This window comes from Nilaparvata lugens, chromosome X, assembly GCF_014356525.2.
Source record: "Nilaparvata lugens isolate BPH chromosome X, ASM1435652v1, whole genome shotgun sequence".
NCBI lineage: Eukaryota > Metazoa > Arthropoda > Insecta > Hemiptera > Delphacidae > Nilaparvata > Nilaparvata lugens.
The window spans coordinates 2,635,045-2,653,142 of NC_052518.1; the positions used below are offsets into that span (position 1 = coordinate 2,635,045).

Sequence of the window (18,098 nt, forward strand, 5' to 3'; positions counted from 1 at the left end):
TTGTGAGATCATAAGATTTCTTGTGATGTTGTCAATATCATTCTAATTTGAAGCTAGCAATATATTGGTTGAATATCAATATTTACCTGTCTCAAACCAACTTGTAAGATCAAAGAGATTTATATGGTAACAATATTATTCCAATTAGAATATAGCACGAAATTGGCTGATTAACAAAATATACTTTTACTGTCTCAAACCACCTTGTAAGATCAAAAAGAGTTATGGTAGCAATATTACTCCAATTAGAATATAGCACGAAATTGGCTGATTAACAAAATATACTTTTACCTATCTCAAACAACCTTGTAAGATCAAAAAAATTATGGTAACAATATTATTCCAATTAGAATATAGCACGAAATTGGCTGATTAACAAAATATACTTTTACTGTCTCAAATCACGTTGTAAGATCAAAAAGAGTTATGGTAGCAATATTACTCCAATTAGAATATAGCACGAAATTGGCTGATTAACAAAATATACTTTTACCTATCTCAAACAACCTTGTAAGATCAAAAACAGTTATGGTAAAAATATTATTCCAATTAGAATATAGCACGAAATTGGCTGGTTAACAAAATATACTTTCCTAATCTACCACCTTCTGATATCAATATTTATAATATATAGCTGATCATCAATATTTTCTTGTCCCAAACTAGTAAGAATTAGATAAGAGGATGGAGTACGTTTTAGAAAATCATCATTGATTTTTCAGTTTCATTGATGGAAAGGTTTCGATTGGTTTCTTTCAGTACCTGTGCGGCAGAACAATTAAATAATGAACAAGAAAACAGGATTCACGCAACCTATTTCTTATTTGCAAAAAAACTGGAACCTAACAGATAGGCCTACCAATAAAACCTAGGTATTAATTTTTTGTTAGGGCTACTCTTATTTATCAGGAAATTAAAAATTCAAGTAAACGTCTTAAAAGCTCTTTTTCACAACAAGTTTCAACACATTAATTCCATTTTCACTTACTTGGAAATGGCATTAATATGTTGAAACATATTGTGGATAAAAGTTTTTAAAAAAGGGAAATTTGATTTACAATTTCCTGACAAAATCTAGGTACAGTACTTTGACTTTCTCAGAGTATAATTTATAACAAGTTGAGTACCTAAAGGTATAATTTCATTAAAAAATGAAGCCTTCATAAATATGTCATACATGACATCAAAACCTATTCAATTTTTGAAATATTATTTTGTGAATTGGAAATCTGGTCGCGGATTTAATTATTAAATATAATTGATAAAGCGAGAAGATCTCCAATGTACAAAGATGGAACGTGTGTTTTATTAAGGCAATATTATGGGTTTTAGCTCCATGCTATACAAACAAGAGTGAGTTGACTTTTGGTCTGTTCAAGGCTGTATGTGTTTTTCACATAAATAGATTTGGAATTTTTCTTTCGAGGCCCGTTTGTGAAGTGAGTTGTTGAGTTAAGGCATTGGTTACCTGAAGGATTCTGTCTTGAGAATTCAATTATAGGCTGTCGCAGTCCGGGCAGTTTAAACCTACATAATTGTATTTTTCAGGATTTGAATCTTGTAGGGAAAGCTGGTGTTTTTGATTCATCTACTGGCAGAGTTTTTTTTATATTTTTTTATTTTAAATTCGGGAGTATTTTAACTGGACCTTTGAAGAACAGGCCAAGGGACTTTTGTTAAGGTAAAGTAAGATCTATAATTCTAAATAGTAATTTTTTGTTTTTTTTTCTATTGTTTTATTATCATAAACTGAACGACCCCAGATCAGCAAAGCGAGTAGCCCCTGAAATATTCATCTGATTATTAATTATAATCTGATGTAATTTCTAATTATAATTCTAATTTTGTAATAAATAATTTATTGATTTGTTTTAAATATCAAAAACCTGTACGATCTCTTTTTCTTGTTTTTTCATTTTCCCACCCTTACATAATTGGTGAAGGCATATCTTGCTTACAAATAGTTTTGGAATATAGCCGGCACACTTTTTATAGATGTAGGCTATAATAATGGTAGGCCTTCCATAGAAAAATAGTAACTACATAAATTATTATAGACTCTTTTTATATCATAAGAGGTGGTTATCCTCTTCGACTATTACCTATATTAAATTGTTCATTTTAAAATGTAACTCTCATAACCTAAAGTAACTTCACTAATATGGGCTACTTTGTTCAAATTAATAAAAACAATATAAAAACTTGAAAATGGCCAAAGTAGGTCGAAACTAGTCGTTAAAATGTTTTAAAGTTTTTAACATGTTTTAATAAAAGGGTCATACAAGTTTTATATTGTTTTTATTAACTCTCATAACCCTGTGTTTTGTTTAAATTGAAATAGGAACAGAAGTTATGGACTTTGATCTCTTGATGCTTTCCGCAAGTGATTGTACTTATTGTGATAAATAAATAAAATATATCCACTTTGTTGATTCAAAAATTTCTATAAAATAGTGGATGAAAACAGTGTTATAAGCAGTGGATGCTCATTAATCTATTTAATTAAACAATATTCAGTAACTCTTTTGTTTTTTATAAAGTTTGGAGTTTTATTCTCAATAAGCACAATACAAGGAAATGTAAAATACAAATTCTAGTAAAGTCTTCGACTGTATTCTGATAAAAAATGTAGGGAAGCTACTGAACGAGATAACTGGAATTGATATGTGAGTGTGTGTGTGTGTGTGTGTGTATGTATGTAGTGTGCGTGGTGGAGCAACACAATCGACCTACTTGTCAATCTTACCATGCGAGAAAAGTATAAAAACGAAAATAAGTGGGCTGTTTCTGTCATGTGTTCCACTCCAAAGAAATCTCTAGTAAAAGGAGACAGATTTGTTAGTTCATTGAAATGAAACTTGTCGGTTCAGATATCCTTTTCTAGTTCCACAAAGTTGCCAGGTGGTTTTTCAACAATGTCGAAATATAATTGACAAAATTTCAATTTCAATCATGAAAATTTCATGAAACTTTTCAAAAAAGAAGTCAGAATCATGAATGACTCGGCTTCTCTGGATCACTGCAAACCGATTTTTATTGAATTGAGAATTAAAACAATAGTTAATTTATACATTTTTGTCATACTTACTCAATTGCAGCTGTTTTCCATGCATTAAATCAAGCCGGTAAACAGCTGTTTGCAGACAAGAAAACATGTGATTTTCATTACAGCATACTATACTGTAGAGATCATATGTTCTCTTTACAGTCGAGTATGTTAGGACTCTACTGAGTCTCAATAACATCTGAGTAATGAATATGCTAACTCAAATAATAATTAAAGAACTCATTTAAGGAGTTTCAAGTTATAAGAACTCATCTGAAATCTAATAATTTAGGCCTTTATTATTTTATTTGAGGTAGAAGGGTCTGTCTGTTATGAACTAGGCGCTACGGGCTAGGTCATGTTTATAGAATGCAGTAGCTCGAGCAGCAGCAGGTAATGGTTTCTGTTTCTCAGCAATATTATCCTTTCTCAGATAAGTATGACAAAAAATATTGTACGTAACTTGCACGGTAACGTATTCACCGCATTCGTATGATAATTCTAAAACAATCATACTTATGCGGTAAATTATCGTTACCGGACTTGTTACGTTAAGTACTATTTAGAGCTAGTGACATTCTCTTTGAAAAAATAGGTACCCTATTTGACTTTTAATAAAGATGTTCACAAGCATGACATTCGCAGTAAGCGAAAAATTTGTACCGACTATTGCAGATTGGGTAAATCTCTCAAAAGCCATACGGTACTATCTAAAAAGGTTTATAACAAGTTTTCAACACCTTAAACAAATAACCAAGAAAGATTTTCCTTCACAAATTAAATGAATGGCTTTTAAGAAACCCTTTTTATAGTATTGCGGAGTTTTTCGAGCACACCGACATTGACTTCTAAAGAGTGCTTAAATATAATTGATTGGAACATGTAATTTATTGTTATGAATATACCGGAACTGTTTGCTGTGATAATATTTCTGTTTTTGAGTAAGCGAAATGTTTGTATTTATTTATTTTATTATTCTAATTTTTACAAGAAGCACTGAATGGGAGAGAAAAACTAAGGATACTCCTTGTACTATTTCTCTCCCAAATTTAGATAATAATTTAAAAGTCCGAAATGAGGTTATGATTCCACTTTTCTAAAATTTAGTTCTTTTTCACTCAAAAACAACTAAAACTAAGAATTTTGAATTTTGAAGGTTGAGAAACTGGATAGGAAACAAAAATACTACACTCAAATCACTAATAATTAAAACATTTTCACGTAATTTTACAAAATTTAGAACCAGAAAAATAGAACTATATATGATGTATGTATATGTTTACCTGATGACTTTGTCAATATAACATGTATTTGTTCACGGCGATAAAAACATTTTGAATTTGTAAATTTCAAAATATATTATCTTGATTGATTATTTTTTTTATTTATTCCATTGACAATCACAAATCATTATTACATTTTAATATGATTGGGAAAAGACAACAGGCATAGCCAAAACTGTCTGTCTCCCAAATTTTGATGAATAAAAAAACAAGAATGAACAGTTAATATTACATAAGATACCGGTGTCAACTATTCTCTATAGAAGGCAGTGGCAAATCAGAGGATCGGTAACGCTGTTCTTCTATCTTTCTCCACATCCATTATAACGTGGACCTCATAATAGCACTATAGATATACAGTATTGTGAATAACTAGTAGGCCTACTGTCAATACGTAGTTTTAAACATAATGGATTTTTGCAAAAATGGTCAAAAATTTAAATCGCTCTATCTCTAATGGTCAACCTGTATCCATAGCCCGAATTCAACCAAATCTGGGAGATTTTCATTATTCAAGAAATCCATGAATCATCATGGATTTTTGCCAAAATGGTCAAGAATTGAAATCGCTCAAACTCTCAGGAATTATAGTACTTTACTAGAGGAACAATATGTCATCACATTGGCGAAATTACCTCCTATTCTTGAGTTATAAGCATTTGAAGATGAGTGATTTTTCTGATCTGAGAGTGGAGGGAAGATTTTATGTTTCAGTGGATAACTCACCCTGTATTGTAGCGAAACGTCTCATATTATAGCACGACACTTGTTAGGTCAACCTCTATCCATAGCCCCAATATCAACCAAATCTGGGAGATTTTCATTATTCATGAAATCCATTACGGTAATTGAGGAGTTAAATGTGTGACAAAAGCTGCTGGTGGAAGGATGGGAAGACCTGTAGACCTATAAAAAAGGTCCATGGACATGGATTTTTATAGGTTATTATTTTTTATACATTATTTATTATGTTTATATATTATTCATTATTTTTATACATTATTTTCTATAATTTCAATGTAAAATATAGGACCACAACGTTGCCGATTCTCTGCCTTGCCACTTCCTTCTATGGAAGATAGCTGATATGATATTAACTGATGTAATATTAACTGTTCATTCTTGTTAAAAACAAGACTTTATTTTTTATTCGTTAAATAATAGTTATTTGTATATCTAGAGTGAAAAGTACGACTTTTTCTCCCTGTGGGAGCAATTTTCCTGAGGGAGAAAAAGTATTTTTCGCTCGTGATGTACACAACATTTTTCCTCCATCTACATTTTTTTATAGAAACTGCAAATAAAATCATTCTAATAACTTACGTATTGGTGACAATGATTCCTAACAACATAACCTAAATCTAAAACCTAAAATAAGATCGTCTGATTGGCACTGCTGATTGCGCTATCTATCGGCAAAAGTTGTAACAATTATATCAGCTGGGCAGCTACCAAAAATGGCTGACTCCAGATCACGCGGTTCAGATTTGAATTGCAGATCAAAATATTTGTTTGCTGGTATTTTGAATAGAATAAAATATTTTAAAATTGTATAAATTTTTATCGTCTACTAATATTAAGAATATAATAATTATCATACAAACATATATTTCATGAGTTGATCAAATTTCTGGTTGTGGTATTGAATTCAGTTGACTCAATGACAGACACCTCTATTATGCTTTCTCATCTGAGCTTAGACCTTCTAACCTATTACCATGTAAGTTTTTAAAATGGAGATGCTTCCCATGTTATTTAAATGGAGTCACTTTTACTCCCTAGGGAGTTTTTCTGTTTTTTACTACCGAGAGCGAAAAAGTGACACTTTAGTATTATGTTTCAGGGAGTAAAGTAAGTACTTTAGACAGTAGGTGGAGGAAAAATGTATTTGTTTAGTGTACACTTGGAATTTTACTCGGGAATTTTCATTTCCAAGTAATTTAACGTTATATTTCCAAGTATTCGACAGTCTACACTCTGTAGCTATTGGTGTAGGCTATTGGTGCTTTGGAGTTCCTGCAAAGCATATCAAGATGCAGCAATTGTCTAAAAAGTAAAATCATAGACTAGTGTTTTCATTGATTGATGCACAATTTAACTGCGAAGCAACGGATATGCCCATCGTGTGGTGAAAACCAAACCCTGCAATCAAATGGCGCAGAGTTTCACGCAGTAATCGAGTTAGTGAACAATCATAGATATAAATGAATATTAACACGTTATTATATTTCAAAATTCAAAATTTCATTTTGAATAAAATTTATCCAAAATTCAACACACAATATATAAATCAATCTCTTTTTTTTAATTAATGGGGAAAGAATTATGAAATCTTGACATAAAATCTAATCAAAAATTCATAAGTGAAAATAAAAAGTCATAATTAAAAGTCACAAATGTATTTTTATTTATATATATTTTATCATTTTTTTAATTAATCGAAAAAGATTTATGAAATCAAATAAAAAAATCAGTCATAAAAGTAGACAAATATTAATTATGTAGTACATGAAATCCGTAAAAACAAATGAAGTCTATCCTCTCTAGTGCCGTGTCTCATTTTTTGAACGTATCAAGACTTATGATGTTCTGAAAAAGAAAAAAAAATATTAATAATCATGGATTTAAAATTTGAATATTAAACGCAATTACAAATTACATGATTGAGAAAAAATTACACTCTCTGTGTGAGTGTTCCAATTGCTCTTTCCAGATTTTGACCCGGTTGCACAAAAGCCGGTTAAATTTTAACCGTGATTAACTTCACGAGAACCAATCAGAGAATGCGTTTTTGATAAAACGGCTTCTTTAATCACGGTTAAAATTTAACCGGCTTTTGTGCGACCGGGCCTTTGTTTCTCATCTGCACGCTTGATCATGTATAACCAAGCGTGCACTTGCACTAATACACATCCACAAAAGCAAGTTTGAAGAATAACAAATCAATAGCATAATAGTGAGAAGCAATATACAGAGTGTTTACGAATTCCCTACCAATAGTCTAGGGCATTGTTCCTGGGTGAAAAACATATCTAAATATCATATTTAAATTGTCCGGAAGTCTTCAGTTACTCACACAGCGGCCATTTTGCTTTTTTCACCTATTATTTTTTTTCTAAATATTGGTTAAACATACGAAATTGAAACTTTGCACAATCATTTATAACAACTAGACAAAGCTACAAAAAAAATATTATTATTTTTCAAATTCATAAAACAAAATGGCGGCCATTTAAAATTTTGTTTCTTGAATAACTCAGAAACCGTTGGTTTTACAAAAACTTTACATCAATAACTTTTTTAGTAAATTCAATTACCTATCGATTGGTACCAGATTTTTTTAATTGGGCCAAAATTAACTGAGATATGGCCTAAGTGATAGGTGACCACTGAAAGTTTGTTGCAGTGCAAACCAAGGCATGCTAATAGAGTCGCCCCAATGATGCAACAATCTCTATTTGCATTGCATGTTGATAGTAAGCGATTTTAAGTCATTTCAAACTATAAAATAACGTTACATAACCCTCTAAAGGTGAGACACCAACCACTAAAACTGCCATATCTCATTCAATATTGGCCCAATTTAAAAAATCTGGTACCATCCGATAGGCAATTAAATTTACTAAAAAAAGTTATTCATGTAGAGTTTTTGTAAAACCAACGGTTTCTAAGTTATTCAAGAAACAAAATTTTAAATGGCCGCCATTTTGTTTTATGAATTTGAAAAATTATCATAATTTTTTGTAGCTTTGTCTAGTTGTTATAAATGATTGTGCAAAGTTTCAATTTCGTATGTTTAACCATTATTTAGAAAAAAATAATAGGTGAAAAAAGCAAAATGGCCGCTGTGTGAGTAACTGAAGACTTCCGGACAATTTAAATATGATATTTAGATATGTTTTTCACCCAGGAACAATGCCCTAGACTATTGGTAGGCAGTTCGTAAAGACCCTGTATAACAGTCTAGTGAATAAGATTAATAATAAGAAGTATAATTTCTTACTATTCTGTTGCTTTCAAATTCTCACATCGAGTATAATAATCATCATCATCAAATGAAAAGGGAATCAAGGGAAAGAGAATCAAGAAAATAGTATATTACGCTACAAGCACAGAAAGTTAGTGTTTACGGTATGAGGATAGTTTCCCGGGGCGAGGCTTGCCGAGCCCGGGAATATGTTATCCGAATACCATAAACACCTTTCTGAGAGAGTCGCGTATGATATTTTTCGCCACACTACAGGTATAGCTGACGCCAAAAAGTTAGGTGGTTTTCGTGGGTCTCTTGTGCCTTCCAACAGCTGATGTTGTCAAGTAGAGTTGTCATCTAGCTTGGCAATAAATAGATGCATTGCATCAGCTGTGAGTAGGTTACATCATGTGACCCACAAAGCCGCCTAACTTTCTGGAATCAGCTATATAAGAATAATAAATTGAATAAGAATGTTTTATGAGAGGGGGGGAAACTTTGATGTCTCATATCTCAAGAACCAGACGTCGTAGGGTACTCAAAGTGGGGTGGAAATTTCCGATCTCACCCTCCTGAACACAATGCACCATATGACACAGTTGTCCAAACACATTTTCAAAAAGCGGCCGGAAAGGGTACTCTTTCCGGCCTTAGCCGGAAAGAAACCTGTTCTGACGTCAGACGAGAGTCGTCTGCAAACAATGTCTTTCAGATCTACGTAGGGACTGGAAAACAACTGCTTTCTGTGCAATGTGGCGAAAAATAACGAAAAATGTTCTCAAAAAAGTGTAAGCTATTATTTATAAATTTGATTGATCTTTCAAAAGCAATTTCATGCAGCGGCTACAGAGATATAAAATCATATTCATTTTTCATCTAATAAGAAAATTTACAGATAGGCCTGAAGTTTTGGGCTTAGCCTGTTAGTACAAGTGTTAGGAATTTAGTACTATAGTGAGGTCCATGTTATAATGGCAGTGTACGATTAACAATACTGTTGCTGTCCTTTACTATCATATAACAAAACAGATAGAACTATCTCTCTCTCGCTTTGCAATGTCTATTTGCCAGAATATTTTATATTTACTTTTGACAGTGACTGTACAAAACTGAACAAACAATATTCTCAGCCACCATTTTTTTCATTCTATCAAAATACTTGAGTACACAAGTCGTATAATTGATTTAAAATGCATTTTTGAAACAATGAAATAATTTTTAAACATTACCGTATGAGAAACACAAATTAAAATACCTGAAATGACATTTTAAAAGTTGATAACTAACCATCCTAGACTTCATCCATGCTTTAGTTAGCCCACCCGTATAGGTTAGACCTACTCGTACCGGTATAAATAATATTGAAAAGTTATTTCAGAATTAATCCATTGAAATTACTTATTTTTAAATAGGATTTCTATTTTTCTATTATTTTTGAAAGAAATTGGAATAGAATACCCACCAAATAACTCAATTTCTATTGTTTTGAAATTCAGATTGTTGTATCACAGCTTTTCAAATTAGCCGCCATTCCAGGTTTGTATAAAAATAAATTCTGATCTCAGTTACGAAGGCAAATTTTTGAATCAAATTATGGAAAAATATATTTTCTTGATTAATTTAACATTAAATTGATTATTTTATCAAGGAAATGATAATTATTATTAGATTAAATTTAATGGGATGGATTGAGTAACAGCTGTGTACAGTCAGTGGCAAAATGGAGAGACTTGGCAACGTTTTCCTCCTATCTTTCTTCACTGCCATTATAACGTGGACCTCACTATAGACAAAACAATTGTATATGTATATATTTTATCCTTGATTTATGTATAAAATTATAAATACATATGTCTTGTATTTGAGCTAGCTTTTGCTAAACTCAAAAATGCTCAATAAGTTCTCAATGTTGAATTTTGTTTAATAGTTTAATAGGTTTATGTTCCTACATTGATGTTATTTATTTTGATTCAGATTCATGCCGTTAAAAGTTAGAAAAAAGAGTTGATTCACGCCGTTAAAAGTTAGAAAAAAGAGTTAAGTTTCAAGTAAATTTCGATTCAGATTCATGCCGTTAAAAGTTAGAAAAAAGAGTTAAGTTTCAAGTTAATTTCGATTCAGACCGCTATTAAGCCTAGACAACCTATAGCACCACCATTGCCATTAACTAGAATAAAACAGTTGAACTAAACAGTTTCAAGGAATACTATTACTAACTTACAACAATAATATTGTCTACATAGTTTTATAGAATAATGAAGATGTTATAACCATAAAGCAATGACTGATACTAGGACTAATTGGAAAAAATATTGTAGAGAAAACTATGTACATATTGTTTCAAGGCTCGAAATTTTTTTTAATAATTTTTGTTGGACAAAACGTGTCGCAAACATAAAAATCGCAATCAAATTGAGCAAGTGCACTGTAAATAAATACAGATATGATAAGCATAGAATCAGCTGATGAAAAGCGAAATGCGCATAAATCGGTATGCAACTTTAGACAAATAATTCTTGTATAACAAGCTTGTTTTGTAATGTTCTAATTCTAATGGTATCTTTTCTCTATGGTGAAACTAATGAAATGTCTCAATGTGGTCATTAAATGCGCGCGCAGTTAAATGCAGTCAGTCACTACAATGCCCCAGAACTTATCTGAACATCCTACCTACCAGAACTTAGCTAAACATCGGAGAAAACAGTTTTTAGTTTTTTGACTTTTTTATTTACATTTTCATGTATGTTTATATGCACATCATGCATGTTGTGTCACCAGCGAAAGGCTTCCAACAAAAGACAGCTGTTTGACAACAGCTTCTAACACAATATAAACTACTGGAAAATTACAAATTAGAATGATACAAAAATAATTTAACCTCAAAAGAGGTTATTTTTTTCGTCCCTACTCTAATTGAGGTTAACTTATCATTATAATTTGTGATTTTCCAACAAAAACAGCTGTTTGACAACAGCTTTTAACATAATATAATAATAAATAAACTTGAATGAAAAAGACTAAGAAATTGTGAAAAAACCACTGATTTATTGATAATTAGAAAGACCGGTTTCGGTTATTACACCATTGTCAATCTCTGATAAACTCTAATCATAAGGTCTTTCTAATTATCAATAAATCAGTGGTTTTTTGACAAGTTCTTAGTTTTTTTTTCATTCAATATGAATAATTACCACAATATCAACTTCTCAACTACACAAAAAGGGGGAAAAAATAAACTACTGGAAAATTACAAATTATAATGATACAAAAATAATTTAACCTCAAAAGAGGTTTTTTTCGTCCCTACTCTAATTGAGGTTAAATTATTTTGAGGTTAATTTGTAATTTTTCAGTGGTTATTTTATGTTGGAAGCTGATGTCAAACAGCTGTTTTTTGTTCAAAGCCTCACGCTGAAGACAAAACAAGCATGTAAACACATGTGTATCATGCATATCCAACCGTTAGTGGCCAGTCTACGACGAGCACATGTGTACACACACTAGCGAAGACCTTAAGTGGATTGGTTGTCATGACTAATGGGGGACTTAATTCTATGACTACTTAAAGATACAACAATGGTGGCGTGATTGGTAGCCTAGGCCTAAAGGTACTGTAAACATTAAAAAAAATCAAACCTTCCATCTAGATTGCAATCCTCAAATCAACTGAATATTCCACAAAAGTCTCGGCATGAATCAGTTCTGGTGGTGATAAGCTGGGTGGAACTGAGTGGATGGATGGGACGGCATCGGATTCTGGTAGAATTGAATCGGGTGAAACTGAGTTGGATACATTTGCATCGGGAGAAATTGGTTCCCATGAAATTGAGTCGGATGAAAATGATTCCAGGGGAATTGAATCGTCCCAATTTGATTTGTCCCAAATTGATGCGTCGGAAATTGAATTGGCCCAATTTGATTTGTCCCAAATTGATGTGTGGGAAATTGAATCGGCCCAATTTGATTTGTCCCAAATTGATGCGTCGGAAATTGAATCGGCGGACTTTGATTAGTCTGGGGTTGATTGGGGTAGTGGGGGTCCATCCTTCCGTAGTGCATAGTCTGATAAGATAGAGCAAAAATGGATAAATGAAAAAAAGTAATCAAAAATGATTATAATTGACTTCATTAATTCTAATGTCGAATTCCAAAGATGGAATGGCATTAGATTTACATTGAAGTGGAAGGAGAATATCAAAATCAAAAGGAAACAGCTTGATATTAAATATGGACGAATTGCTTGGTCGCCAATCTAATCTTTGAAACAACCAAATCTTAAAACAAATTTGGGTGTACAGGATCCTACTCTAGGGATGTGCCTGTAACATCATTATGACACCAATATACAGGGTCTGTATAATAAGTAACCGAACTGACTTCAGGAAATTTTTTATTGGCAAAATATGTACAATTTTTCATCAGATATCTTCAAAGTAGTCCCTATTGGAGTCGATAACACGCTGATACCGGATTTTCAAATCCCTGAACGCTCCCTGGAAGTCGGCAACCTCTATGCTGTCTAGAGCCCTCGTCATAGCACATTGAACGTTTTCCAGAGTCCCGAACCGCGTCCCCTTAAGTTGTCCCTTGATCTTGGGGAGCGAAAAGAAGTCTGGTGGTGCCATATCCAAGCTGTAAGGAGGATGTGGCAACGTTACCCTCGACTGTTTGGCCAACTGCTCGGTGACGAGCAGGCAGGTGTGCGACGGAGCATTGTCGTAATGGAGGATCCACGAATCGGCAATCCCCGGACGGACTCGATGAACTCATGTGGTTAGTCGACGGAGCACCTCTCTGTAGTACTGGCCGTTCACAAAGAGTTTGTGCCACCCGTCCAAACTGTAAACGACCAGTACTACAGAGAGGTGCTCCGTCGACTAACCGCCCGGGTTCATCGAGTCCATCCGGAGATTGCCGATTCGTTGATCCTCCATCACGACAATGCTCCGTCGCACACCTGCCTGCTCGTCACCGAGCAGTTGGCCAAACAGTCGAGGGTAACGTTGCCACATCCTCCTTACAGTTCGGATATGGCACCACTGGACTTCTTTTTGTTCCCCAAGATCAAGAGACAACTTAAGGGGACGCGGTTCGGGACTCTGGAAAACGTTCAACTTGCTACGACGAGGGCTCTACACAGCATAGAGGTTGCCGACTTCCAGGGAGCGTTCAGGGATTTGAAAATCCGGTATCAGCGTGCTATCGACTCCAATAGGGATTACTTTGGGGATATCTAATGAAAAATTGTACATATTTTGCCCATAAAAAATTTCCCAAGGTCAGTCCGGTTACTTATTATACAGACTATGTATATCATCATTATGACACCATTATAACATCAATATGATACAGAGATTACAAAATTAAGTATGGCGGAATATGGTCAAAGCTCCTTGGTACATGGACTTGAACAGAGATTTATACATTCAATTTGTGTCCAATGAGATCAGTCGATTTGCCATGCGGCATGAGTCGAGATGCCATAATCATGTCAACCCTGAGGCATGCATCAATAGAGAAAATATAGTACAAAGATTTCAAAATAAAGTATAAAGGAATATGGTCAAAGCTCCTTGGTACATGGACTTGAACAGAGATCTATACATTCAATTTGTGTCCAATGAGATAAGGCGATTTGCTGTGCGGCATGAATCGAGATGCCATCATCATGTCAACCCTGAGGCAAGCCAACTACTACAAAATTAAGATCTTATCAGAAGACTGAAGAGAAGGAATCTTTTTGAACTAGTTTAAAACCAATGTGTGATAGTGTACGTAGACTATATAATTGTTACTGTCCTCGGAACAATTTGGGTAATCCATGGATGAAATCTGTAAGATATTTTTGTTTTTAAGACAGGATAAGTCTGTAAGTCCGAGAGATATTTATTTTTAAACGGTTCTCTCTCGATGACAGAGAGGCCCGATGCTCTTTCCTTCACTAATCACTGCCACAACCTAACAGCATTCTGCCTACTTTAGTGTCAGCATCCAGCAAGCTTACTCCTCTCCACTACTCTGTCCATGCTACAAACTGTGCAACGAGAAATTAGTTTCCACTCTTCATGTTACAAGAAATATCTCTCGGACTTTAGCTTTACTGACAATCAACATATAAAAAACAAAAAACGAGAAATATCAAAAACACAAACAAATCGATTGAGACTATCACCTCCCTCCAACTGCAAGATGCATAGTTAGCTATAGTGAGGTCCACGTTATAATGGCAGTGGAGAAAAATGTTGCCGAACCTCTGTCTTGTCAATGCCTTCTATAGACGGTAGCTGATACAGGTTTATTGATGTAATATTAACTGTTTATTCTCTTTTAAAATAATCTGTTGACGCCGTTTGAATTTAATGGAGTTTGGGCGCTGAGTAGCTAGCTTCAATCTCCCCCGTCTAGTTCGTAATTGTTTAATTGTTTGGTTTGAAGTTTTTCGTTCAGTCGGCTCGCATAGCTGCCTCCGTTGACAGGACAGTTCGACTCGTTCGTTGATTTTGTTCGTATTTCTATTGGAAATTATTAGTTGTAATTTCGTGTCTCCGATCGTAGGGAGTAATAATGTGTTTTAAATTACATGTGAGAATTTGAGTATTTTTTATATTGAAAGTAGTAGTGAATTAATAGTAAAATTGAGAAGCAGAATTCCATACATGATTCAACAACTCTCTGCAGTGCCTGGCTACATCATAAATCATCAGAGGTCAAGTGATTTATTTACATTTCTCTATTCCTTAATTCTTTCCTTTACCTTTTTACCACCCAAACCTATAGGTAAAAATCACTCTGACTTACAGCGTAGATCATCAGCCCGGGGTAAGTTTTAATAATAGAGATTTTCATTGCATCATGAATGGATTCATTAGTATTTTTCTACCAGAATATATTGAATATTGAATCGATTAAAATTACAGTCCACTTAATCAGAAATTTGTATAACTATAATCAATTATATTTTATTGAGCAAGAAATGTTTCTAAAAGATGAAATATTTTGTTGATTAATTATCAATTGAAAGACGATCTGGCAACAGAGCAAAGCGAGAGAGATAGCGCTATCCGCTTTGTTGAATGATAGACAAGGATCGCAATACCATTGCTAATCAAACACTGCCATTATAATGTGGACCTCACTATAAAAAAATGAAGCAAAATTAATCAATTGAGAATATCACCTCACTCCAAATGCAAGATGCATAATTAGCTACAAGAAAAGAAGCAAATGAAGTAAACGATTGATTATAACTCACCCTAGGCTTGTAAACCTTACAGTCTTCTTTTATTTTATAGATCATAAGATCTAGAGCCGCAAGAGCGTCTTCAGCAGAGCAGTGCCCGGAATCTGAAACATTCAAATATAATTTTATTTATTTATTTAAATATTAATTTTCAATATGATGAAGAATAGCAACTTCTAACTTTTAACCATTTCATTAACTAACAAACAGTAATTATTCATCAATTGGTTTACCGACATTTTGTCATTATTTCAACGGTGATGCCGCACCTACATGTTGGCCCAATGTCGGCCAGTGCAATGGGTGGTTTGCCAACGCTGGCCTTCATTTGACACTGGTCACATATTGCAGGCTCGGCCAGGCTGAGCCAGTTTACTGGAACAACATGTATATGCGGCATAAAGAATAGTTATTTGTATATCTAGAGTGAAAAGTACTGTTTTTCTCCCTGAGGGAAAAGTTTGAAGCCCGAGGCGAAGCCGAGGGCAACAATTTTCCTGAGGGAGAAAAAACATTTTTCACTCGTGATATACACAAACATTTTTCCTCCACCTACATTTTTATAAAAACTGCAAAATAAAATAATTTTTAAAAACGTATGTGACCAAACAATGTGTTACAACATAATCTAAAAAGTAAACAGCTGGGCTGGCTTGTAATCACAGTTCTCCGCCAAGGTCTATAAAATACAGGTCATGACACAATCCCGTAATGCATTGCAAAATCGCCATTTTATGGTGTTCTAGTTCATCAATTTTCTAATTTATCATCATAGATTGAACAAGATGTGTTATTTTGTTATATTGTTCAAGGAATATTGCTTGGCTTTGAATTGTAAATCGTCACACTTTAGTACAGTATTATGTTCCAGGGAGTAAAGTAAACACTTTAGACAGGAGATGGAGGAAAAATCCATTTCTAACTCCGATGCTTTCAAGTTACATTGGACTTATTTCCAGCCTAAAATTGGTTCTATAGTGGGGTCCACGTTATAATGGCAGTGGAGAAAGATAGGAGAACAACGTTGCCGAACCTCTGTCTTGCCAATGCTTGCTATAGACAGGTTTATTGATGTAATATTAACTGTTCATCCTCGTTTAAAATAATCAATTATATTTTATTAAGTCAGAAATTATATTATTTCATAATGAATTTTCATAATTAAGATTAAATATTTTGTTGATATTAATTGTTAATTCTACATTGTTAAAAGACGATTAGGCAACCGAGCAAAGCGAGAAAGAGATATCTCTATCCGATTTGTTGAATGATAGACTAGGATAGCAATACTAACAAACATTTCCATTATAACGTGGACCTCACTGTATGAAATGAAATGATAATATTCTTTATTTGGCTGAGTTAGAACTTTTTGGTCCTCTCTACCACTTAGGCTGGTGACACACCGATTAGTCAAGACAAGACTAGTCACGTTTAGTCACAATACTTCACATAGCTGCTTATGACGCAACACACACTGATTAGTCATTGCAATTAGACATGACTCCATAAGCAACTATGTGAAGTATTGTGACTAAACGTGACTAGTCTCGTCTTGACTAATCGGTGTCACCAGCCTTATTGTAAAATTATTCATAATTGCTACATTCAAATTATTATTTTTTTATAGCGGATGATCCCCACATAAGTTTTCAGCATGTGCGTGGGTAATGGGAAGGAAGTGGGTGATTACATTAGATGAAACGTCCATGCATACAGCGGGATTCGAACCCAAGACCAGGTGGTGCTAGCAGACTGAAGGGTCCAACGCCTCGGATATCTCGGTTGGTAGGATAAAATAATATTGATTTTTTTCAAGTGATCTAGTTACAGTTTTACATTTGATTTCTTTTTTATACATAATTCAAAAGTATTATTTGTTGTCCTGTATTCTAAATTGGACTTATTTCTTGTGAAAGTTTTTCTAATGACTTTATCAATAAAACTTTTCAGAGGTGTAATTGAGAATTTTTATTTAATCAATGTAAAATCTCATTCAGTTTCAAGTTCCTGTGCATGTTCTTCCTGTAGATTTGATTATAAGTTCTTCCAGTTTTTATTTAGCGAATACAAATTCTTGATTCTGATTAATAATAATAATATAATAATAATAATAATAGGGAGGTCGTGGGCTCATTGACATCAGATGGGCGTGTATGAAGCAGATCAGAAGCATGAAACAATACTTCTTGGCTAAGGATGGAGATTTGTACAATGCGGTGAGGAGAGCTGATCTAGGATATACCCCACTCAATCTCTCTGTACAGCTCAACGACGAACCAAAAACAGATGGGCAGCATGAGAATGAGATCCTTCAGCAATGGCGGGCAAAACAGCTGCATGGGAGGCATGCTTACATTTTGGGACAGCCTGGGATGGATGAAGATGCCTCAAATGCGTGGCTCAGACACGGAGATCTGTTTATAGAGACAGAAGGCTTCATGGTAGCTATTCAAGACCAAGTAGTAGCTACTAAGAACTACAAGAAGCATATATTGAAGCTGCCTATAAATTGTGACTTATGTAGAAGATATGGTATGGCTCCCGAAACATTGCAAC

At 33.7% G+C, this 18,098-nt stretch overlaps 1 protein-coding gene across 3 annotated transcripts in view; it reads right to left on the bottom strand.

Moving 5' to 3' along the window:
* Window positions 1–6,712: 6,712 nt before the first annotated feature.
* The window catches only part of LOC111046899 (RNA exonuclease 1 homolog), an 85,343-nt gene continuing 73,957 nt past the window's right edge, over window positions 6,713–18,098 (bottom strand). For 2 of the 3 annotated variants that reach the window (XR_005573108.1, XR_005573107.1), the window contains exons 14-16: window positions 15,552–15,643; window positions 11,936–12,361; window positions 6,713–6,918 (exon numbers count right to left, since the gene is read on the bottom strand). Coding sequence is in view for 1 of the 3 variants with exons in the window: in XM_022332549.2 (XP_022188241.2) it covers window positions 6,886–6,918; window positions 15,552–15,643 (125 nt within the window). In the remaining 2 variants the exon portion in view is untranslated. The remainder of the gene's footprint in view (window positions 6,919–11,935; window positions 12,362–15,551; window positions 15,644–18,098) is intronic. The other variant, XM_022332549.2, reaches the window with a different exon arrangement.